The 26,201-nt window shown below is 35.4% G+C and overlaps 1 protein-coding gene across 1 annotated transcript in view; it reads right to left on the reverse strand.

Moving 5' to 3' along the window:
* The window catches only part of LOC123536790 (uncharacterized), an 87,027-nt gene extending 62,870 nt beyond the window's left edge, over positions 1–24,157 (reverse strand). Inside the window, exons 1-3 of the mRNA XM_053527890.1 lie at positions 23,941–24,157; positions 17,710–17,773; positions 16,258–16,428 (exon numbers count right to left, since the gene is read on the reverse strand). Of these exons, the coding sequence (XP_053383865.1) occupies positions 16,258–16,428; positions 17,710–17,773; positions 23,941–23,956 (251 nt within the window). The 5' untranslated portion in view covers positions 23,957–24,157. The remainder of the gene's footprint in view (positions 1–16,257; positions 16,429–17,709; positions 17,774–23,940) is intronic.
* Between the last annotated feature and the right edge of the window lie 2,044 nt (positions 24,158–26,201).

Genomic DNA, 26,201 nt, shown 5'->3' on the forward strand with positions numbered 1-26,201 from the left:
CACATAAATAAACAAAAAATATATACATTAAAGGAAATAAGATAATCTTATCAAATCCAACATAATCTTTTTAAGATTAAAGTAAAATGTCTGTATAAACACCTTAAAGTGGCATTATGCACATCTTACTGCACATAGTGTGTTTTTGGTGAATGTTTTATAAAAGCAATTTTTGGTTGCTGTGCATTTAAATGTGGTAAATTAATGATAATGCCGCATAAGTATTTGATGTTGACGCTTTAGAAATAAAGATATCAGACTAATAAAATAATAGATCTTTTCTTCAATCTTCTACGCAGTGATCTCCCTTACCTATAGGTAGAGATTTCTGAAGTTAAAGGGAAGCAACTCCTGCATGCAGTTTGACTTTACTAAAAGACTGCCTCATTCAAAATAAGAAAAGTCATATTTGGAAAGTTACTAACTGGTAACAGGAAGAGTTTGGTATATTGGGTTAAAAGCTATAATTTCCTCCACAGTTTTACGCACACATCTTTTTCAGCTGGAATTTTACTTGGAAAATCCACTTTAAATACCAGAAATAGACATAAGGCACATATGACAGTAGCCAAATCACAGAAAAGACCAAAAGAATTTGATAGAGTAACCAGCTATGAGCATCTAGTGTCTTGCAGTTTGCCCATTCCACCAAGTTTCACCTTGACATTGGAACTACAGGTCTGGGTCTAATTATGCATGTGACACATTATTTTGTTATGGAGAACAGTCATATTACAAGAGCTGTCACAGGAGACAGCGCACTTGACTATTTTGATGCTGGGTAGCGCACATCTGAGGAAGCTGGAGCTGTCACTGGTGTGTTTAACGACTCCAATGTGGATGAAAATATTGGATAATAGCTTGAGTCTGTGTCAAAAGTATTAAGTAACAAGAGAGATAAAGATAAAGGGTATCAAAACATTACATAAGAATAATTCTAAGCAAAAGGGGGCATAATTCATGAAATATTGGTGCAAAAGTGATGCACCTTGTGTCATATGATGTGAGAGATGATGTGGAACAACTATTTTAAGTTCAAATCAAAGAATCAAATCCATTTAGTAATAAAGTGCATCAAAACATTAACCAAGATGCGGACGTGGAAGGATGCCAATGCAGACGTTGACATCAGGTCGAGAAGGACAGCTTTACATACTTCGTATAGTCAAGCTAAATATCTCTGATGAATAGCAATTTTTAGTCCAGACACAAAACACTCTGTAAACCTTTGGAACATTTGTGCCAATGTCAATCAAAATACCTTGATGGATGGCATAATATGTACCATGGACTGGACATAAAATGTGAAAGAGAGACCAAATAATGCAGCCCATATCTATATCTACTTTGTTTTCCCTAAGGAATATAGATGGGTATGGTGGTTGGGTTATGTGTGTATTCAGACAGTGAAAAGAGACTGGACAGATTTAATAGTACTATTAACAACATGGAAAGTGAAATGTATTTTTCTAAATCAAAAGTTGGGAAGGAGGTTAATTAATTAAATGCTAAGCAGAGGATTGGTAGGCAACAAATGAACATAAGGAGAGGAAAGAAATATGAAACAAAGTAACATTTGAAAGTGTAACAAGAGCACCGCCTTGCGGGTGCTGATGCTCATCTGATTTTTTTTTGTATAACAGAAATATTGTCCTAACCATGATTTTCTAAGTCTAAAACTGGCCATCATTCTTGCAAAAAGCAGGATAGAGTTATGTTTCTTGACATACAGTGTCCGCTTATGATGGTGAAAAACTGTTGCAAGTTTTAAAGCAATAGCTTTGATAGTTTATGAAAAAAGCTGACTTAAACATAATACTCAACCAAGACAACTGATTTTCTAAGTCCAAAAGGGGCAATAATTATTGCAAAAAGCAGGATGGAGTTATGTTTCTTGATGTACAGGGTAAGCTTATGATGGTGAACAAGTGTTGCAAGTTTCAAAGCAATAGCTTTGATAGTTTAACAGAAAAAGTTGACCTAAACATAAAACTTAACCAAGAAATCTGATATTTTCCAAGTCCAAAAGGGGCCATAAATCTTGCAAAAAGCAGGAAGGAGTTATGTTTCTTGCTGTACAGGGTCAGCTTATGATGGTGAACAAGAGTTGCAAGTTTTAAAGCAATAGCTTTGATAGTTTAGGAGAAAAGCTGACCTAAACATAAAATTTAACCAAGAAAACTGATTTTCTAAGTCCAAAAGGGGCAATAATTATTGCAAAAAGCAGGATGGAGTTATGTTTCTTGCTGTACAGGGTCAGCTTATGATGGTGAACAAATGTTGCAAGTTTCAAAGCAATAGCTTTGATAGTTTAGGAGAAAACTGACCTAAACATAAAACTTAACCAGGCAACGCCGACGCCGATCAAGTGATGACAATAACTCATCATTTTTTTTTCAAAAAATCAGACGAGCTAAAAATTACATAAACAAGAGCTCCGCCTTGCGGGTGCAGATGCTCATCCGATTTTTTTTGTCTCTGTATAATAGAAATATTGTCCTACCCATGATTTTTTAAGTCCAAAAGGGGCCTTAATTCTTGCAAAATGCAGGATGGAGTTAACAGCTATTGATAGTGAACAAGTGTTGCAAGTTTTAAAGCAATAGCATTGATAGTTTAGGAGAAAAGTTGACCTAAACATAAAACTTAACCAAAAAATCTGATATTTCTAAGTCCAAAAGGGTTCATAATTCTTGCAAAAAGCAGGATGGAGTTGTGGTTCTCGCTGTACAGAGTTAGCTATTGATGGTTAATAAGTGTTGCAAGTTTTAAAGCAATAGCTTTGATAGTTTAGGAGAAAAGCTGACCTAAACATAAAACTTAACCAGGCAACGCCAACGACGATCAAGTGATGACAATAACTCATCATTTTTTAAAATTTTTTCTTCAAAAAATCAGATGAGCTAAAAAGGACCTAGAAGAGGCTCAAACTGACAATGGTATAGACCAAAAAGTCACAACTCAGTAATATCCATGTTGTTGTTAAGTCTGGCTATCAACTAAACAACCTTTTTTTCAATTATAATAATGTTAATTTTTCATTTCTCTGTTTTCACTTTTACCAACTTTTCACCTCTGATTCCCCATGTTTTCAGGAGAAAATGGGCATAATTACATAAAATTTGAACAGCTTCAAGAGTTACCTCCTATGAACAAATACAGGCTAATTAATTCATTATGCAGCAAATTTCATGGACTACTTTGATTCTTGCATGCATTTGTTTTCCAGCGATGTTCATTCTTTATATGTATCTCTTGCTTCAAGAATGCTGACCCTGTGGAAGATTTTATGTACAACCAGGTGAGTCAAAGGTAAAATCTATTTGCTAATATCAAATCATCCAACATAATCATGCAATCAATTTAATACTTATCCATAAATCAATCTTTTGATATCTTGTACAAATATTCCACAAAGATTTTTCTGATATTTTCATTTACCTTTCCATGACAGTTATGGATAAAATGATCAGGGTTAACAAACACTGCAATATGATAAAGTCTTTAAATCTGAGGTTCCTGTTAAATATATACTTCAAGCCACAGGTTTTGAAATAATAGTATGTTCAACATTTAACTTTTGCTTTTCATTTAATAGCTTGAAAGTACCAAAATAAACCTTAAATTTGTAAAATGCTTAATGTCTTAGACAAATGGACACACTGAATTCCTATGACCCGAAGACGATGAGTGAGACCAAATATCATATGTAATAACATAAAATTACACTTTAAATATATTGGGAGACATAGTGGTGTACCATTTTAGTAACAAGCAAAGGTTGTTGGTTCATTGTTACTGTTTCAGAAACAAGTAAAGATTGCTAGTGTTTAAGTAACAAGTTTGGTGTTACCGTTTTAAGAAAAAGTTGCTCAGTTCGTTGTAGCTGTTTCAGTAACAAGTCTGTGTTACTGTTTCAGTATCAACAGCTGTCTGAGGACAGCAGTGTTCCACTATTCAACAGCCTTGTCAATTGAATGAATGTAAGTGGAACTAGAAATGTGTCCATGGGACACAGATGCCCCCACTACATGACATTAAAATGGCAATTTTTTCCTAGGTCAGGTGCCATAACTCCTATAATACTGAATGAATCCGGATGCGAAACCCCAGATGCACAACTGCACATGCTGACCAACATTCCTGTAAACTTTGGTGACTCTAGGTCTAGTACTTTTGGAGCTACGTGCAGCACAACATTAAAATGACCAAATTTTAACTAAGTCAGGAGCCATAACTCCTACACAACTGAATGAATCCAGACGTGAAACCACAGGTGCACAACTGCACATGCTGACCAACATTCCTGTAAACTTTGGTGACTCTAGGTCAAATACTTTTGGAGCTATGCGCGACACAACATTAAAATGACCAATTTTTTACTATGTCAGGGGCCATAACTCCTAAATGACTGGATGAATCCAGACGAGAAACCACAGGTGCACAACTGCAGATGCTGACCATCATTCCTATAAATTTGGTGACTAGGTCAAATACTTTTGGAGCTATGTGCGACACAACATTAAAATGACCAATTTTTTATTAAGTCAGGGGCCATAACTCCTACATGACTGGATGAATCCGGACGCAAAACCCCAGGTGCACAACTTCACATGCTGACCATCATTCCTGTAAACTTTGGTGACTCTAGGTCAAATACTTTTGGAGCTACGCGCGACACAACATTAAAATGACTAATTTTTTACTAAGTCAGGGGCCATAACTCCTACATGACTGGATGAATCCGGACACAAAACCCCAGGTGCACAACTACACATGCTGACAAACATTCCTGTAAACTTTGGTGACTCAACGTCAAATACTTTTGGAGCTAGGAGCGACACAACATTAAAATGACCAATTTTTACAAAGTCAGGGGCCATAACTCCTACACGACTGAATGAATCCAGACGTGAAACCCCAGGTGCACAACTACACATGCTGACCAACATTCCTGTACAGTTTTGTGACTCTACCTCAAATACTTTTGGAGCTAGGCGCGACACAACATTCTCGAAAGGACGGACAGACGGATGGACAAGGGCAAATCTATATGCCTCCCCCCTCAAAGTGGGGGCATAAAAAGGGGCACACTTTTGTAAAAATGCAAAACAGAGTTATGGAACTTGTACAATGCATGTCAGTTCATCACAGTGGACAAGTGTGTGAAGTTTCATTTCATTCCCATTAGAGGACAAACATACAAAAATTTAACTAAACACTGCTAAGTCCAAAAAGGGGCATAATTTTGAGTAGAATTACCGAACTTATGCACTGTATGTCAGATCATCACAGAGCACAAGACTTAGTGTGTTTAGTTTCATTCGATTCCCATTAGAGGATACTGAGAAACCAGCTTACATACAAAAACTTAACCAAAAATTGTTAAGTCGAAAAAGGAGCACAATTTTGTTAAAAAGCAAAATAGAGTTAGGGAACCTGTCCCATGTAACTAAGTTTTTATCAAACTGAATGAATGTGTGAAGTTTCAATGGATATTTAAATACCAGCTTACATACAAAAACATAACCAAATCAGGACACTGACCCACAGATGAGCCCAATAGCTCTACCTATTCTTTGAATAGTCAAGATAAAAAGCAAAGATTGCTGGTATGGTGTTACTGTTTCAGTAGCAAGCAAAGGTTGCTGGTTCAGTATTACTGTTTCAGTAGCAAGCAAATGTTGCTGTTTCGGTGTTACTGTTTCAGTAACAAGCAAAGACTGCTGTTTCTGTGTAACTGTTTCAGTAATAAGTAAATATTGCTGTTTCATTGTTACTGTTTCAGTAGCAAGCATTGAGGATGCTGTTTCCGCATTACTGTTACAGTAACAAGCAAAGGTTGCTGTTTCGCTGTTACTGTGTCAGACTGTCAGTAACAAGTAAAGGTTGCTGGTTCAGTGTTAGTGTTTCAGTAAAAAGCAAAGATTGCTGTTTTAGTGTTACTTTTTCAGAAGCAAGTCGGTATAACATTTTCAGAAACAAGTTAAGTTTGCTTGTTTGGTGTTACTGTTTCAGTAACAAATGTTGCTGGATCAGTGTTACTGTTTCAGTAACAAGCAAAGGTTGCTGGTTCAGTGTTACTGTTTCAGTAAAAAGCAAAGGTTGCTGGTTCAGTGTTACTGTTTCAGTAAAAAGCAAAGATTGCTGTTTTAGTGTTACTTTTTCAGTAGCAAGTCGGTATAACATTTTCAGAAACAAGTTAAGTTTGCTTGTTTGGTGTTACTTTTTCAGTAACAAATGTTGCTGGTTCAGTGTTACTGTTTCAGTAAAAAGCAAAAGTTGCTGGTTCAGTGTTACTGTTTCAGTAACAAGCAAAGGTTGCTGGTTCAGTGTTACTGTTTCAGTAAAAAGCAAAGATTGCTGTTTTAGTGTTACTTTTTCAGTAGCAAGTCGGTATAACATTTTCAGAAACAAGTTAAGTTTGCTTGTTTGGTGTTACTGTTTCAGTAACAAATGTTGCTGGATCAGTGTTACTGTTTCAGTAAAAAGCAAAGGTTGCTGGTTCAGTGTTACTGTTTCAGTAAAAAGCAAAGGTTGCTGGTTCAGTGTTACTGTTTCAGTAAAAAGCAAAGGTTGCTGGTTCAGTGTTATTGTTTCAGTAACAAGCAAAGGTTGCTGGTTCAGTGTTACTGCTTCAGTAAAAAGCAAAGATTGCTGTTTTAGTGTTACCTTTTCAGTAGCAAGTCGGTATAACATTTTCAGAAACAAGTTAAGTTTGCTTGTTTGGTGTTACTTTTTCAGTAACAAATGTTGCTGGTTCAGTGTTACTGTTTCAGTAAAAAGCAAAAGTTGCTGGTTCAGTGTTACTGTTTCAGTAACAAGCAAAGGTTGCTGGTTCAGTGTTACTGTTTCAGTAAAAAGCAAAGATTGCTGTTTTAGTGTTACTTTTTCAGTAGCAAGTCGGTATAACATTTTCAGAAACAAGTTAAGTTTGCTTGTTTGGTGTTACTGTTTCAGTAACAAATGTTGCTGGATCAGTGTTACTGTTTCAGTAAAAAGCAAAGGTTGCTGGTTCAGTGTTACTGTTTCAGTAAAAAGCAAAGGTTGCTGGTTCATGTATGTTATACAGATTCAGTAAACTAACCACAAGTTGTTGCTGTTGTGTTACTGCAACTTCAGTCGTAAAAAAAGCAAAGGGGGTTATGCTGTTTAAGTTGTGGTTCAGTTTTTGCTAGTAGCAAGTGCGTATTTATTTCAGTACAATTAATTTCAGAAACAAGTTAAGTTTGCTTGTTTGGTGTTACTGTTTCAGTAACAAATGTTGCGGATCAGTGTTACTGTTTCAGTAAAAAGCAAAGGTTGCTGGTTCAGTGTTACTGTTTCAGTAAAAAGCATAGGTTGCTGGTTCAGTGTTACTGCTTCAGTTAAAAGCAAAGATTGCTGTTTTAGTGTTACTTTTTCAGTAGCAAGTCGGTATAACATTTTCAGAAACAAGTTAAGTTTGCTTGTTTGGTGTTACTGTTTCAGTAACAAATGTTGCTGGATCAGTGTTACTGTTTCAGTAAAAAGCAAAGGTTGCTGGTTCAGTGTTACTGTTTCAGTAAAAAGCAAAGGTTGCTGGTTCAGTGTTACTGCTTCAGTAAAAAGCAAAGATTGCTGTTTTAGTGTTACTTTTTCAGTAGCAAGTCGTATAACATTTTCAGAAACAAGTTAAGTTTGCTTGTTTGGTGTTACTGTTTCAGTAACAAATGTTGCTGGATCAGTGTTACTGTTTCAGTAAAAGCAAAGGTTGCTGGTTCAGTGTTACTGTTTCAGTAAAAGCAAAGTTGCTGGTTTCAGTGTTACTGTTTCAGTAAAAGCAAAGATTGCTGTTTTAGTGTTACTTTTCAGTAGCAAGTCGGTATAACATTTTCAGAAACAAGTTAAGTTGCTTGTTTGGTGTTACTGTTTCAGTAACAAATGTTGCTGGGATCAGTGGTTACTTTTCAGTAAAAAGCAAGGGTTGCTGGTCAGTGTTACTGTTTCAGTACAAGCAAAGGTTGCTGGTTCAGTGTTACTGCTTCAGTAAAAAGCAAAGATTGCTGTTTTAGTGTTACTTTTTCAGTAGCAAGTCGGTATAACATTTTCAGAAACAAGTTAAGTTTGCTTGTTTGGTGTTACTGTTTCAGTAACAAATGTTGCTGGATCAGTGTTACTGTTTCAGTAAAAAGCAAAGGTTGCTGGTTCAGTGTTACTGTTTCAGTAACAAGCAAAGGTTGCTGGTTCAGTGTTACTGCTTCAGTAAAAAGCAAAGATTGCTGTTTTAGTGTTACCTTTTCAGTAGCAAGTCGGTATAACATTTTCAGAAACAAGTTAAGTTTGCTTGTTTGGTGTTACTCTTTCAGTAACAAATGTTGCTGGATCAGTGTTACTGTTTCAGTAAAAAGCAAAGGTTGCTGGTTCAGTGTTACTGTTTCAGTAAAAGCAAAGGTTGCTGGTTCAGTGTTACTGCTTCAGTAAAAAGCAAAGTTGCTGTTTAGTGTTACTTTTTCAGTAGCAAGTCGGTATAACATTTTCAGAAACAAGTTAAGTTTGCTTGTTTGGTGTTACTGTTTCAGTAACAAATGTTGCTGGATCAGTGTTTCTGTTTCAGTAAAAAGCAAAGGTTCTGGTTCAGTGTTACTGTTTCAGTAACAGAAAGGTTGCTGGTTCAGTGTTACTGCTTCAGTAAAAAGCAAAGATTGCTGTTTTAGTGTTACTTTTCAGTAGCAAGTCGGTATAACATTTTCAGAAACAAGTTAAGTTTGCTTGTTTGGTGTTACTGTTTCAGTAACAAATGTTGCTGGATCAGTGTTACTGTTTCAGTAACAAGCAAAGGTTGCTGGTTCAGTGTTACTGTTTCAGTAAAAAGCAAAGATTGCTGTTTTAGTGTTACTTTTCAGTAGCAAGTTGGTATTACATTTTCAGAAACAAGTTAAGTTTGCTTGTTTGGTGTTACTGTTTCAGTAACAAATGTTGCTGGATCAGTGTTACTGTTTCAGTAACAAGCAAAGGTTGCTGGTTCAGTGCTACTGTTTCAGTAAAAAGCAAAGGTTGCTGTTTTAGTGTTACTTTTTCAGTAGCAGGTTGGTATTACATTTTCAGAAACAAGTTAAGTTTGCTTGTTTGGTGTTACTGTTTCAGTAACAAATGTTGCTGGATCAGTGTTACTGTTTCAGGAAGAAGTAAAGGTTTGTTACTGTTTCAGTAACAAGCAAAGGTTGCTGGTCTGGTGTTACTGTTTCAGAAACAAGAAAGTGTTTCTGTTTCGGTGTTACTGAAATTGAATCAATTAATCAAACCCCAAATATAGGCATCAAGCTGCATTTGCATAAAGAAATCATTTTGAGATAAACAATTTATATTATTCCCATTCAGTGGAGCTTTCCATGCAAGCTGGTCAAGTGCAGTCTTTGTAGATTGGGTTGTCCAGTTTCTAGTATAAAATTGTCTTACCCATATGATGGAAATTCCATCCTAGCTGCCGGTTGTCTTTTAACTTATACACAATGAACAACATTTGAAAATAGTCCTAAAACTTTCAGAATTAATAAACTGTTTTAAAAACTTTAATTCCAGCAACAATAAAGTATATAACTGAAGTTTATTAATTTATCAACCTAGTCAGATTTGTTTAAATAGCCTGAATGAATAAGATATATATTGAAAATCTTAATTCATTTTGTTTCACAACTATTTAAAGACAATGTATTAATCCTAGTAATAGCACGCTGCTGGGTAGTAACGATAGTTTACACAAGAACAATTAAAGTATTTGGTGTCATTATTTAGTGATGACAAAGATTATAGAATACTCTATGAATCGATTATTTACAACTGATTGGCAATGTATTATTCCATGTGTTAATCATAAACATTAAAGTACTGAACTGCCTGTCTTGTTCGTACCTTATACAGACTACAGCTATTATTTCAATACACAAAAAAGTTCATAAAGGTATTCAACTTAAATAAAAAATGGATTTTACAATAGTTATCTTTACAATTAGAAAGATATGGATCTAAATTAAATGGATCATGCATGGCACATGTGATTTTTCTGTCCATATACTGATACAAAAGTTTCCTCATCAAGTTTTTTTCTTGGGATCATTTGTAAGCAAATGGGCAATTAACAGAGCGGGTAACTATTATGTCTGGTATATATATTATCAGAAATGATTTGAACCCTCTATTCTTGTGCCAGTGCACAGGTTGTAATCTTCAGATGAACCCTGACAAAGTACAAAAACATGAACACTGTTTTTTTAAACACTGTAAATAATATTTTTAAAAAACTGAACATAGAAAAACATCATTTCATCTTCATACAAGAATGATTGAACACTATGAAAAATGCCTTTCCCAAAGGATGAGGAATAATGCCTAAAGCAGGGGCATAACTAACAAAAAATTCAGGCAAAATGACTCCAGGCAACAGGTAAATGTTTGCTTGATGTTGATGATATGTACCGAATTTCATTCCATTTGGAGGGAAACTGTAGAATGAGTTGAAGCTCTGATGTAGTTGTAATAATTCAAAGTCAAAAAAGGCCCATAACTCTAGAAATAAGAACAATGTCAATGTTCTATCACACATGCCCCCTGAAAATGCTTCATAGAATGAACTATGAAGTTGAAAAAGGGGGACATCTCTAAAAATAATCAACTTGAAAGTCTCAAAAGAATGTGTCTATCCTCTTCATCTTGATGTATACAATATTATGGAAACTGCAGAAGTCAAGTACACAAGGATCAGAGGTAGTTCTAATATGGCTAAGTCAAAAAAGGGCATAATAAAAAAATTAAAAATCAGACATGACAGTCATCATAATGAGATATGCCAAGTTTCACCTGAACTGGAATAAAACTGTAGGAGCAGAGGAATACACAAGAAAGTGTGACGGATGGAAAGACGGATGGAAAGAAAGAGTGACAGACAGACTACAAACACCAGAATCTGATGTCTCCTAGGTCTACGACACAAGGGACACAGAAATGATCAAACATGAAAGTACGGACAATAAGCACATAATTTATGCATTTCATGTTAATGATGTATACCAAGTTTTAATTCAGTTTCACGGAGACTGTTAGAAAATTGAGAACACAATGTTCTGATGTACTAGTCTTATAATATTAGAAAATAAAGAACACAATGTTCTGATGTACTAGTCTTATAATATTAGAAAATTGAGAACACAATGTTCTGATGTACTAGTCTATCTTACAATATTTCAAAGTCCAGAAATGGGTTATAATTCAAGAAAAAATAATTGGAGCTGAAACTCCAAAAAATATTATGTGCATGTCCACTTCATGCTGCTGATGTAAACACATTTTCATTTCAGTTGGATGGGAACTGTAGGAGTAGTTTAATACACACAAAAAATGGATGGACAGACAGACTGACGGACAGTTTACACATTATATGCCAGGTCATCGACACTGGTGGCATAAAACTGATCATTGTTGAATGAAAGAAAATTATCTCCACCTTAATACTTTAACATATACATATAACAGATTACAGATTATCTCTAAAATGTGGATACAACAATCAGTATACCCTTAAAGCTTGGCATGGATATAAATCAACATATTGAATTAGAAATAAAAATTGTAAAATATCATTTTCTGTGAACACACTACAAACATGTTACAAATTAAACATTTAATCTTTAAATATTTCAAAAATCACACACATAAAAACATAGCAAACAATGTGATTTTCACTCATGCAGGCCAAGACCCATGCATCAAAACTTCTCGACTACCCACAGAAGAAACAATGTGCTATCCCTACCTTGAAGTCTCCATTGCAAAATTCTTGTAAATCAAAGTAATAGTTTACTTAATTAAAATCAATCACTTTCTAAATGCATGATATGAGCAATCATTTATTATCTAACTTCTACCATGACTTCTCCATTGAGCAAAGAAACTACAAGTAACTGATAATTTCAGCAGCAGTAAAATGGACTCTAGATGAAATGTCCTAACTTAATTCAGAAAGATGGCACATCAGTGGTGTAGCTTATTGCTATATGAAACAATACCGGTAAGCAAACTGACAAAAGTTCATCCTACATGTTTTCAATGCCACCAATCGTAACATTTTTTATACTATGCATAGATCCTTCATTTATATGTTTAGAACCTTTACTCAATGGTCTGAGATTTATCACACTGTGGTAGGATTGTTCAAACTATCTTTATAACCTTCACACTATGTTGAGTCCACAAAAACTAAACCACTAGCGTCCACTATTCTCAGAAATTTCCTTTTTTTTCCAAAATATTTTTGGAAAAAATAATCAGCTCTATAGGTATCGCACAGTAATAAGGCGCTTTGAAATGTAAACAAACAAAACGATAGCTTAGATTTAAGTCAATACACTACGTTTACTATGCAAACAGTAATTCCTCGCTGGCCGAGCGGTAACGGTGCTCGTGTTAACTTTTTCGTCGGGAGTTCCATTCCCAGACTGACCCGTATTTTTTTTATAAACCGTATTTAATTTCTATTATTTTTTAATACGATTCAACGAAAACAACACGAGTTGGGTAATCTAGTAATAACTTATTCACTTACTTATACATGTATATATGTCACGGTTAACACGTAATTATGTTTAAATACGCTTCATCTTTAATATGATTTAACACTTGAAGCTATCGTGAATGAATTCGAAACCAGAGGAAAACAAACTTACACAAAGAATGTAAATTAAAATGTAAAATGAAAGAAAAGGATGGATGCAAGGTTCGAACCATCAAAACTATCACTACAAAATGATAATATGACTATCCACTCAACCTACTGCGCCATCAAGCCAACTATTGAATTCATTCTTATATCTTTTATTTTAAAAGAGTGCTCAGTACTGATTGTTTATTTACATGTTGCTAAAAATAACAAGAGGACCATGATGGTCCTGAATCGCTCACCTCTTCCCACATGACCCAGTTTTGAGTATGACGTCGTTTTTTCTATTATTTGACATAGTGACCTAGTTTTTGAGCTCATGTGACCCAGTTTTGAACTTGACCTAGATATTATCAAGATAAAAATTCTGACCAATTTTCATGAAGATTCATTGAAAAATATGGTCTCTAGAGAGGTCACAAGGTTTTTCTATTATTTGACCTATTGACCTAGTTTTCGAAGGTACGTGACCCTGTTTTGAACTTTACCTAGATATCATCAAGGTGAACATTCTCACTAATTTTCATGAAGATCTCATGAAAAATATGGCCTCTAGAGAGGTCACAAGGTCTTTCTATTTTTATACCTACTGGCCTAGTTTTTGACCGCATGTGACCCAGTTTCAAAACTGACCTAGATATCATCAAGGTGAACATTCAGATCAATTTTCATGAGTATCCATTGAAAAATATGGCCTCTAGAGAAGTCAAAAGATTTTAATAATTTTAGACCTACTGACCTAGTTTTTGTCCGCAGCTGACCCAGTTTCAAACTTGACCTAGATATCATCAAGATAAACATTCAGACCAACTTTCATACAGATCCCATGAAAAGTATGGCCTCTAGAGAGGTCACAAGGTTTTTTTTATAATTTGACCTACTGACCTAGTTTTTTAAGGCACGTGACCCAGTTTCAAATCTGACCTAGATATCATCAAGGTGAACATTCTGACCAATTTTTATGGAGATCCATTTACAAATATGGCCTCTAGAGAGGTCACAAGGTTTTTCTATTTTTAGACCTACTGACCTAGTTTTTGACCGCACATGACCCTGTTTCGAAATTGACCTAGATATCATCAAGATGAACATTCAGACCAATTTTCATACAGATCCCATGAAAAATATGGCCTTCAGAGAGGTCACAAGGTTTTTCTATTATTTGACCTACTGACCTAGTTTTTGATGGCACGTGACCCAGTTTCAAACTTGACCTAGATATCATCAAGGTGAACGTTCAGATCAATTTTCATGAAGATCTTGTGAAATATATGGCCTCTAGAGAGGTCACAAGGTTTTTCTATTTTTAGACCTACTGACCTAGTTTTTGAAGGCACGTGACCCAGTTTCAAACATGACCTAGATATCATCAAGGTGAACATTCTGACCAATTTTCATGAAGATCTTATGAAATATATGGCCTCTAGAGAGGTCACAAGGTTTTTCTATTTTTAGACCTACTGACCTAGTTTTTGATGGCACGTGACCCAGTTTCGAACTTGACCTAGATATCATCAAGATGAACATTCTGACCAACTTTCATAAAGATCCCATGAAAAATGTGACCTCTAGAGTGGTCACAAGCAAAAGTTTACGGACGCACGCACGCACGGACGGACGATGGACACCGCGCGATCACAAAAGCTCACCTTGTCACTTTGTGACAGGTGAGCTAAAAACGCCATAATACTGTGCGGTACTTATATGTTATTACAATAAAGCTGATACAAAACATCATATACTGCCTTGTTCCTCCATTTTAAAACCTACAAAAATGTATACTTTTTTTTTTTGATAAACTATTAATATAAATTTACAATAAATATAAACATACTAACATTTCATATCCTTCGTGTTACATTGTGTATGTTTAATTTTCACTAGACTTGAAAAAATTGGTTCACAAATAACCATTACTTTCAATAAAAGATATTTATCAAATTGGGAAATTACTACAGCTCTGCCAACTTTCTTTTCAAATAGGAGAAATTTGTCAAACTAATATTTGCTCTACGTAAGATTTCAAATGTCAATATCAAAATAAAGATATACAAATGTCTCAATGATATAGATGTTGTGTATTGAAACACTCAATACATTACACAATTATATGCATAGGTTGGCAGCCTTCTTAAAAAAGCTGTGAATATGAAGAGAAGGTATTTCATCTTGATTATTTTGTAAAAACATAACTGTACAGGCAGTACAGCTGCACCGTTTATTACGCAACACTGACATTATTTTGGTAACTTTCCAGCTCAACTCTGGGTGTTATTTCAAGCACAGACTGGCTGTTGGGTGAACCACCAACATATATACAGTGTTTGCTGTAAAGTATTGTTGATGCTGTGTCTTTCACAAATGTCTGGCTGACACAGCTGGACCACCAAATACAAGCTGCAGACACTTGACTGGATGCCTGAACCCTTCACATTCAATGAGGTATTCCATACCTCATCTGTAGACACATTGTTGCAGGGGAAGAGCATTCAACTTCTGATCCTGAGGTTGCTGGTTCAGTTCACTGTTAGACCTGAATTTGACTGCAGTTTCCACAATTCTTTCCCAATGTGTGAGTAATGGCATAAATCCAAGACTCATTTGTCAATATGATATAACATGTTAAATGTAATAGGTTTAAACTATTTTAAAACTAAACTAAGTCTTCTGCAGCCTGTCGGATCAGCAGGACTACTAGTGTGGAGGTAACTGATCCAGAGGAAACTGTCTGATCCCAAAGACAAATCATGTGAGCTCAATGGTGGCATGTTGTTAATAATTTTCTGAATTAAGTTACTAAAGTAAAATCCACCTACACTGGGCAGGATAAGTGACTGCCATCACGTTACTAAATACAGTTGAATATCGTTACCTCGATATCATTAAGCTCGATACTCTGGTTAGCACAATGTGTTTTAGTCGGTCCCAAATTTTCTCTATATATTTTAGTGGTATTATTTATCATTACCTCGATATCAGTAGTTTGATATTTTGTTTAGCTCGATGGGGTTTTTCAGTCTTTGTCAACTTACCTGTACTGTTTTACACCTGGTTTCGTCGATATCACAGCTTGTCAAAAAATATTGATGTTATTTGTAAGGTGTGAAAATCAACCTATTGTTGTCCGGCAATGTATTAATTATAATCAGGTTAGTTTGTGTGATTGTTGTTTCTTTTTTGTCATTTAATCTTTAACCCAATTTAAATTTAAGCAAGTTTGCATTTAATTCTCAATAATCTGTCTAGAACAGCGTGCATGCGGGCAAGCTGTTTTCCAATACAACAATATTTCGATTGAGTGAGAATATGCGTATTTAACTAGCAAATTGTCGTTATCGAAACACATTCAAAATGACATATTTACCTGTTGTACAATTTCTGTTCCCTTTAAAATCCTCTAAAAAAAGCATTGGATGTAATGACAATATAGATGTCCTACACAGATAGAAAATGTAGTTTCATTACGTCGAACTTCGGATACGTCGATGCAATTTTTTGCAGTCCCTTGAATATCGAGGTAACGGTATTTGACTGTATATGTACAGTTAAAACATGGTGTTGACCTCAAATAAAAGAAAACATGTTACCTTCTTGATTGTTTCTTCCCTGGTGTGTTCTTCTTACTATTTAGTTTACTTCTTGATCCTTTTTTCTTATCTGTGATGGTTTTGTTTGAATCGCTTTGGTTTATATCTGGTTTACTAGTTGGTAAAGTCGGGACTTTAAGAGACACAACTATCTGGCCATCACTTGGCTCCCTGAAGATATAATAAAAAGAACTGGATTAAAAGCATAACAACTGATTTCATAAGTTCAAGCTTAATGAAGATAAAATTTCAAAACTTTTCTGTATACACATGTACTTAAAACCTATTCCCTGCTTTTCTTGTTGTGAAAGCTTATAAGAATGATAGTTTGTTGAATCTTTCTTGTGGTAACACATTTTGTGATTTTATGTTGGACAGTGTATGAAGGTTCTATATGCAAAGGAATTTGTAATTGAGATACAAATCACAGTTTGGTAGATAACATCTGGTTATGAAATACAAGGGCATGTATAAATTAAAAACTACCATTATGTATTTTACACCCAAATCACAATTCATATTTTATATTTATAGTTCTGTTTTCTCTTTCGTTCGAACTGCTAAATTAACAAATGTTCCAATGTTGTATCAGAATTGATTTCTATGGCAAGGTCCAGTAAAATGCATGTATCTCATAATTATGAGGACTTAACATTGAAGAAAATTATTAAAATTTACTTCTGATGTCATGCAATAAAAAAGAATTATCGAATAACTTACCAGTCAATAGTCAAAACAATATACCCATAGTCCTTCCAGCACTGGTTTTGACTATTGACCAGTAATGCATTCTATAAGACTTAGTATTATGCTGTACCTGTATTAAAGCTTTTTTCACATACTGTCATACCATTTCATGATAATAAATGAGTACTGAACAAGGAAAATATATAGCTAATTTACAGACTGATATAAATTTCTTGAAACATCTAATAATGACAAAAATAACACTACAGGATCTATTTCAAGATGTGACTAAACATGTCTCATATGAACAAAATTTTAATATACAAGATCAAATACATTTTAGCCGCGCCATGAGAAAACCAACATAGTGGGTGTGCGACCAGCATGGATCCAGACCAGCCTGCGCATCCGCGCAGTCTGGTCAGGATCCATGCTGTTCGCTAACAGTTTCTCCAATTCCAATAGGCTTTAAAAGCAAACAGCATGGAGCCTGACCAGACTGCACGGATGCGCAGGCTGGTCTGGATCCATGCTGGTCGCACACCCACTATGTTGGTTTTCTCATGGCGCGGCTCATTTCTTCCACTGAATTAACATATCTGTTTATGAATTCACAAGTAACAAAACATATAAAGCAGTAACATTTTTTTTAACAAAACTGGAAATTGAAAACTTAAAAGCTGAACTTTTAAAAAATATGAAAATTCTAAAGTATGCAACAACATTCAAAGTAACAAATGGGCTTGAACAAATGAGAAATGTCACCTTTCAACATGACTTGCTTTTTTCTTCCTTCTAATAAGTTGCTTCAGTTTGGATTTAGCCTTGGCTACATATTTAAAAACAATAACAATTTTTATGGAAGGCTGGTGCGCCATGCTAACTGCCAACTGCTAAATGAGAAATTGTTAATGCAAAATGCTTTTGCCAAATGCAGAATGTCAAATATGACGGTCAAACGATAATTGTCAAATGATAAATGGTAATTGTTAATTGAGAAACAGGAACCAATAAATGCCAAATGCATATTGCTAAGTGCTTATTAAAAGTGCTGAATATATCAGTGTACAAATGCAGCTGAATATATCAGTGTATGAATGCAGCTGAATACATCCGTGTACAAATGCAGCTGAATATATCAGTGTACGAATGCAGCTGAATACATCAGTGTACGAATGCAGCTGAATACATCAGTCGTATGAATGCAGCTGAATACATCAGTGTATGAATGCAGCTGAATACATCTGTCGTATGAATGCAGCTGAATACATCAGAGGATCAATGCAGCTGAATATATCAGTGTATGAATGCAGCTGAATATATCAGTGTACGAATGCAGCTGAATATAACAGTTTTATGAATGCAGCTGAAAATAACAGTTTTATGAATGCAGCTGAATATATCAGCGTATGAATGCATCTTTTAGTCACTGGCCTTTATTACATACCGAAGTAACTTTGTTTTTATTACAAACTTTCTTTCTAAACATTTTAAGAGTGAACACTCAACAGTTTTGGTCCAATGTTCTTATGGTCGGTAAAACATGTTGTTGTTTCAAGTCAGACTGGCAGAAATTTATATGTCTTCAAATAATCAAAAGTTACATACATTAATGATTAGGTTAAGAGACAGAAATCATTAATTTATAAATTTAAAGAAGTTTGACTATTAGCATATTTATAATTTAGCAATAAGCATTAGCTATTTGACATTTTGCATTTTGCACAAAATATATCACACTGGCCATAGCTTTATCAGATCAAGTGGTTCCAACGTTGTTTGAGTGGTGAATTTTACGCCGATCAGATGGAGTAATATGGCCGATACTACAAATTTCCGGTCTTGTAAGTATGATTTAAAGGAATTTCTACCCGTTAAATAACGAATCAAATGAAAACGATGGGCGCACCTGGAGCGCAAATGTGTCTATGTTTTAGCACATGTGTCCATTTAGCTGAGATTTTTGCCGTTTATTCAAACACTTCTGTACAGTCCGGCGGGGGAAGGAGATTTTTGACAGTTTTTGACAATATCGCTTCAAATATAGTGTTTATCGGGAACAAGTAACTGTTAAAAAACGTTTTTTGTAAAAGGCGACCTCTTAAAACAAAGCGTGTGTATTTTTATAAAATTATTCAGGGTTGTTTCTGAAAAATCGGCTGAAAACGTAATGCAACGCCGTTTCGAGTTGGTCGCTATGCAACGCAATCAAGTGGATACCGTTCTGTGTCTTGCTTATCCGTCTTAAAAACAGTCATTAAAGCCTAACAATGAATAAATTTAGAGAGTTTTATACCCTTATAATGATCCCGCAATTTCTAATATATTGTACTTTACACTTTTATGCTCGCTTAATATCTTACATATTTTTGCGATCATTGTCAAAAATCATCAACACAAAAACATAAAGCAAGGATGAACATCGAACAATATCATTAAGTAAATGATAGTAATAGTTCGTAAAAAACAGGAACCAGTTCACGGATATTTATCTCCTTCACGAATGGTAATGAACAGCATACTAAAAGCGGGTTGACTCTTTAAATCAGTATAGTTACAGTTGGTTACTTTTTAGTCCCTTAGAATCAATATATTGCGATTTCATTACTGATTTGTTGTGCATTTAAGCTGTTCGTACAAAATAAATAAAATTTGGTCCATGATAAAAGTATTGATCAGTTGTTTGTATATATTTTCATTCATATTCCTGGTGTAGCGTTCATTTATTTTCAGAGAGATAAATCACAGAGAACGTTAGGATTGGCCAGGGAAAAGACAAAAATTTTTGTGTCCTCCATAAAACAGAAACGACGTAATGAAAATCTATAGTCGCCGTTCAAAAATGAAAATACAAATGAAATACAGACACCAATGAAAGAAAATAAACGAACCAGCAATACTTATAGAGATGTGCAACAGTTGTACTATGTAACTATCTCAAACTAAAGAAGAAAAGCGATGTTTGCCAACGGGTACTCATTCGATTTGATAAGAGTAATAATGTATCTTTGGCTTCAGAAAGTTGCCTCAGGACAGCCTTGTCGCTTGCAATGTCTAAAAAATCTGTCTCTTCCTCTGTTAATTCTTCAAACATTTCATCAGATAAAACTCTTTCTTCTAATACCTTATTGTGAACATGTTGTTTTTTTTCTTGATATTTTGGTGCTTGAAGTTGGAGTTAGCAGTCTTTTCGTGTTTTTTTCTTTGTGTGTGTTTTTATTCACATTGAGGACATGGAGAAAACGCTCTTAATCGTTTGCTTGGTGACACGTCTCTGTTAGTATTGCTGGTCCGTTTATTCTTTTTCATTGGTGTCTGCATTTCATTTGTATTTTCATTTTTGCACGGCGACCATAGATTTTTATTACGTCGTTTCTGTTTTATAGGGGACAAATAAAATCTTCTTTTCCCTGGCCAATTTTAACGTTCTCTGCGATATATCTCTCTGAAAATAAATGAACGCTTCACCAGGAATATGAATGAAAATATATACAAACAACTGATCAATACTTTTATCATGGACCAAATTTTATTTATTTTGTACGAACAGCTTAAATGCACAACAAATCAGTAATGAAATCGCAATATATTGATTCTAAGGGACTAAAAAGTAACCAACTGTAACTATACTGATATAAAGAGTCAACCCGCTTTTAGTATGCTGTTCAGTACCATTCGTGAAGAAGATAAATATCCGTGAACTGGTTCCTGTTTTTTTATGAACTATTACTATTATTTACTTAATGATATTGTTCGATGTTCATCCTTGCTGTATGTTTTTGTGTTGATGATTTTTGACAATGATCGCAAAAATATGTTAGATATTAAGCGGGCATAAAAGTGTAAAGTACAATATATTAGAAATTGCGGGATCATTATAAGGGTATAAAACTCTCTAAATTTATTCATTGTTAGGCTTTAATGACTGTTTTTAAGACGGATGAGCAAGACACAGAACGGTATCCACTTGATTGCGTTGCATAGCGACCCACTCGACACGGCGTTGCATTAGGTTTTCGGCCGATTTTTTAGAAACAACCCTGAATAATTCTATGAAAATACACACGCTTTGTTTAAAGAGGTAGCCCTTTGCATAAAAAGTGTTTAAACGGTTACTTGTTCCCGATAAACACTATATTTGAAGCGATATTGTCAAAAACTGTCAAAAATCTCCTTCCCCCGCCGGACTGTACAGAAGTGTTTGAATGAACGGCACAAATCTCAGCTAAATGGACACATGTGCTAAAACATAGACACATTTGCGCTCCAGGTGCACCCATCGTTTTCAACTGATTCGTTATTTAACGGGTAGAAATTCCTTTAAATCATACTTACAAGACCGGAAATTTGTAGTATCGGCCATATTTCTCCATCTGATCGGCGTAAAATTCACCGCTCAAACAACGTTGGAACCACTTGATCTGATAAAGCTATGGCCAGTGTGATATGGCATAAAGCATTTGTCATGTAGCATTTCGCCTTAAATAATTGGCATTTAGCATTTGGTAATTGGCGTTTAGCATTAAATATTTGGCATTTGGCAATTTGCATGGAACACCAGTCTTCCATAACTTTTCGTATAAAACATCCCATACAAATTGATGTTTACTGAACAAAACAGGTAAGTAAATGTATGACTTATCAGTTGTATTATATTCAAGCAACCAGAAACCCCTACAGCATGCTGGTAAGACCAGTCTACATTTTAGAAGTAAGCTCAAATCTGACATTTGTCATTTCTTTTCTCTGTTTGTATTTTCTTCTTCTTCTTCTTATCGTTCACGAGTTTGTATTTTAATCTTACATTTCTTTTTAATATGATTTAAAGCATATGCCACAGGTAGCAAAAAAAAGTCTAGCTAGACCGGGACTACAACACAGAGCCTTGGAGTATACTGTTCCTAAGCTCCAATGACAGAGATACTTGGCCACTTACACCTTTTCTCCCCATATTAGTAAACAAATCCTATACCATGACATATTTCACAACCATTTTGAAAATCATGTACTTTAGAACTCAAGCAATAACAGGACCTGGTGTCCGAGACAAACCAAAGTAAGGCCTTCAAAGTCCCGTTTTGGGTTTTGGGTGAGATAAATACATAGTCAGTCCACTGCTCAAATTAGAGACCACTTGCTTACTTGATGAGTGCTCTATCAACAGAGCTAACCTGCTGCCCCACACATATTCTAAACTAATGTGACTTAAGGAAAAAAACAAAACATTCTTGGAATATTGTTGATACTATAAACTGCAGTTGCATTGTTTACAAAAGGGCCAAAGAACAAGAAGAAACAGTAATATACTAAAATTGTCCTGGATGACTTTCTTGTTGTTTGTTGGGTGTAATGTCACAACGACACAATTATAGGTCATATGGCAACTTCCCAGCTCTGCCGTGTATTATTTCATCACGGCAGGCACCTGGGTAGAGCCACCGACCTTCTGTAAGCCAGCTGGACAGCTTCCTCACATGAAGAATTCAATGCCCTAAGTGAGGTTCAAACCCATATTGATGATGGGCAAGTGATTTAAGTTAAGAGACCTTAATCTCTCGGCCATGGAGGCCCGTTGACAGAAATGTAGTTCAAAGAGCAAGAACCTAAAAATAGATTTGAAAAAAGTCCAAGCCATAATACAAACTGACAGCTATATACACGTAATTATGTCATAACATGGTAAAACCTAAAACCTGATGTCTCTTCATTACATTCAAATTAGTAAATTGTCTGCAAAAGTTTTGACAATAATACATTGTGACTCTTGCTTTACTCCTGAAAATAAGCCATATCTTACCATGCACATCAAGTTGTAGTATTCTTTGCGGGGAATGGGAAAATGCGACAAAAACAATAAAATCTTTGAGTACTGTGAGTGAATACAATTAAAATCTATAAGAAGATCCCTTGAAATAACAGAACACAACCAAGCAAAATAACACAAGATCCGTTATGATTGTCTGTTCACGAGTCGTAATGAAATCTGCAGCATCCCTTGTGTACTACAGCACTGCCTTAATCTGAATTCTATTGAGGGTTACATGGATTGGACTCCATGATGTAAAAGGTCAAACAAATATTTATACCAATACCAAGACAAAGTATAGGGAGATTTTTTACAGCTGCGACAAAAGTATTATTTGTCTGTAACTATTCTCAATTTCTGTTTTGATGAATTTTTAAAGCTTAATGTGTCAGTTTATAAAAAATACTGGCAGCATAATTGTGGGTTACACTTACAGTAACATTCCAAATTATAAAGATGCAGTTTTTTGTCAGGTGTCATGTAATTTTGGAGATACTTTTTGTTCCCAGTTTGATAATTATTGACATTGAAGTTAGAGATAAGATGACTCATGAGAACATCTCTTCTCTGGTTCCGAAAATGTCAGTTTAAGTGGCTGAGGGATTTTAAATGCTTTATTGCATGTTCATATGACTAAAGTGAAAGGAAAAAAAAACACATCTTTGGCTCTGTAGCTGTCAGTCTAAGTCACCGAGAGATCTTTTTGAAACATGTCTGTCACAGACAATGTCAAAGGGTAAACAAGACTGAATATGTAAGGTAACATCACAGTTAAAAATGATTCTGCCATATAAGAACAACTTTAAATATCAAGTTAGATTCAAGATGATGACCTGCATCTTCCTTCTTATCATAAGACTTATCATGCAATTTGCATATTTAAATCAAACATGAATTTAAAACATGCAATAACGTAACACATTCAAGTTTGCCGTGATACACAATAAATCTTTCAATGCTGTCATACATCTCTGTTCGTGCAATAAACTAGTTTTATTGACTCTAAAACAATATAAATATGATACTTACCTCTAATGATATCAAACAATAGGTGACCCCATAGGCCAGATTTATTAGACACACTTGAATAACAATCCTCATGAACCCAACAACTTCACAAAAGCTATCACCATAGCAGGAAATCATTCAATTAAAAAGGGCATGCGCCAAAATCGAACAGATAATATTACCTGTATTTGTTGACATGTTTCCAAGCGTTACGTAGGTGGGCGGAGTCGACCTCAACTTACAAACTGAAAGTAGACATTTCCATGGCCAGATTGAATAAGTAATACATGATTATAAGATCTTGCTGGTTTATAATTTTGAAAAAGACTATACAGCCGAGTCAAACTTTTAATGACATTTTGTTTACAAGACTGAAAATTGTCAAACACCACTCTTCTCGAACCGGTGAAATTGTAACAAAAATACGCCTGTTAATTTCAATTATTTAGGTTAGAATACACTAAATGTGCCACGACACTTAGATCACATACCAGTAAATAGTTTTCCCTATATATTCTATATAAAACTGACATTTTTTTAAAGCGCTACCAAACATAGCTAGACCCATTTCAGAGAACAAAGCCTTACCTCATTTTAAAGAGTTATGATAAAACTGATATAAAATGAAGAGAAAAGTAGGGATAATGTATCTTCTATATAAAGAGAGATTTCTCCTGTCATATTTGCTTACTGTAAAATCACATCAAAATCACACTGCTGTGACCTGGAAGTACTACTCATACTAAAATAGAGTTTTACTCCACCATATACAACCTCCTCTCCCATTTTTTACCAAAATGTCACAAATACACCCACAATGGAATTTAAACAGAAACTAGCTTTAATTTAGACCTCTGTTGCCATGCCAAGTGAAAAGACCACCTCACAAGTGAGATATTCCCCTCTTCATTAGGTTAAACCCCTTTTCGCAAAGACAGGCTTTCAGGTAAAGGAGGTGGCGTCTTCATTCTGGTCAAAAACAAATGTACTTCGTCAGTACAGCAACAACTTAGTACACAGTGCGAACTGCTATGGGTCAAAATTAACATGAATGCTTCTCAGCCTCTATATGTTGCTGTCTACTACAGACCAAAGGAAAAAGATCTCATGAGCCTAATTTAGTTCGAAAGGTCACAGGAACTTTCCAGACCCCATTCAGGGCACCAAATGGATTTTTTGGTGATTTTAACACCCCAGCCTCACCTGGGACCACATAGCCATAATGAAGCCAAACAGTACAAACGCCCAATCCTATGATAAATTCCTTGAAATTATTGATGACTTCAACTTTACACAGATGGTTAACACTCCCACACGAAAAGGTGGATAAGGCTGCTTGCCCAGATTTGATTAAGCCCATTGTCCTAAAGGAGCTCCGATATGAGATCCTTGACATAGTATCACTGATTTTCCAAAGATCCCTAAATACTGGTCAACTCCCATCGGAATGGACGAAGGCGAATGTTGCCCACAGTTTAAAAAAGGTAATACTAGTGACCCCGCAAACTATAGGCCCATATCTCTAACATGTGTTCTATGTAAACTCTTAGAACATATTATTGCTTCTAGCCTATCCACGCACTTCTCAAAACATAACATTCTATATGAGCTGAAACACGGGTTCCGGGAAAAACGGTCCTGTGAGACCCAGCTAATAGAACTTGTTGACGAAATATCAAGGAATCTTTCCTCAGGTAAACAAACCGACCGTATCCTACTAGACTTCAGTAAAGCCTTCGATAAGGTCAACCACCTTAAATTATTATTCAAACTCCAAGAACATGGTGTCCCCAAACAAATCTTGTCTTGGATCAGGTCCTTCCTAATAGGCAGGCAGATCCAAGTCTGTCGTGGTCAACGGTCACATGTCTGATCAAGTCCCTGTCACATCAGGGGTCCCCCAGGGCTCTGTCCTGGGGCCCCTGCTCTTCCTACTGTACATTAACGATCTCCCTAATACAGTCACCTCCCATGTATGGCTATTTGCAGATGACACAGCCGTGTACCTTGCAGTTTCCTCCCTCACATATTGCCAAAGGTTACAAAATGATCTCCTTAAATTAGAAACTTTGGAAAAAATGTGGGATATGGAATTTAACCCAAGCAAGTGCCAGGTCCTTCACATCACACGTAGCAGAAAGCCCATCCAGTTCCCCTTTAAGCTATACGGTCAAAACCTGTCCCCAGTTAAGAATGCAAAATACCTTGGTGTCGACATCAGCCACGACCTCAACTGGAACACACATATCAACAGAATAACAACAAATGCAAACAGAACACCAGGTCTGCTTAAACGCAAAACAAAACAAGAAAACGTCAAAGCACTACCATACAAAACCCTGGTCAGACCACAATTAGAATACACCTCATCTGTATGGTCCCCCCACACACAGGTTAACATACATAAGCTTGAAATGGTCCAGCGACACACAGTCAGATGGGT

The sequence above is a fragment of the Mercenaria mercenaria genome, chromosome 17 (genome assembly GCF_021730395.1).
Source record: "Mercenaria mercenaria strain notata chromosome 17, MADL_Memer_1, whole genome shotgun sequence".
Taxonomy (NCBI): domain Eukaryota; kingdom Metazoa; phylum Mollusca; class Bivalvia; order Venerida; family Veneridae; genus Mercenaria; species Mercenaria mercenaria.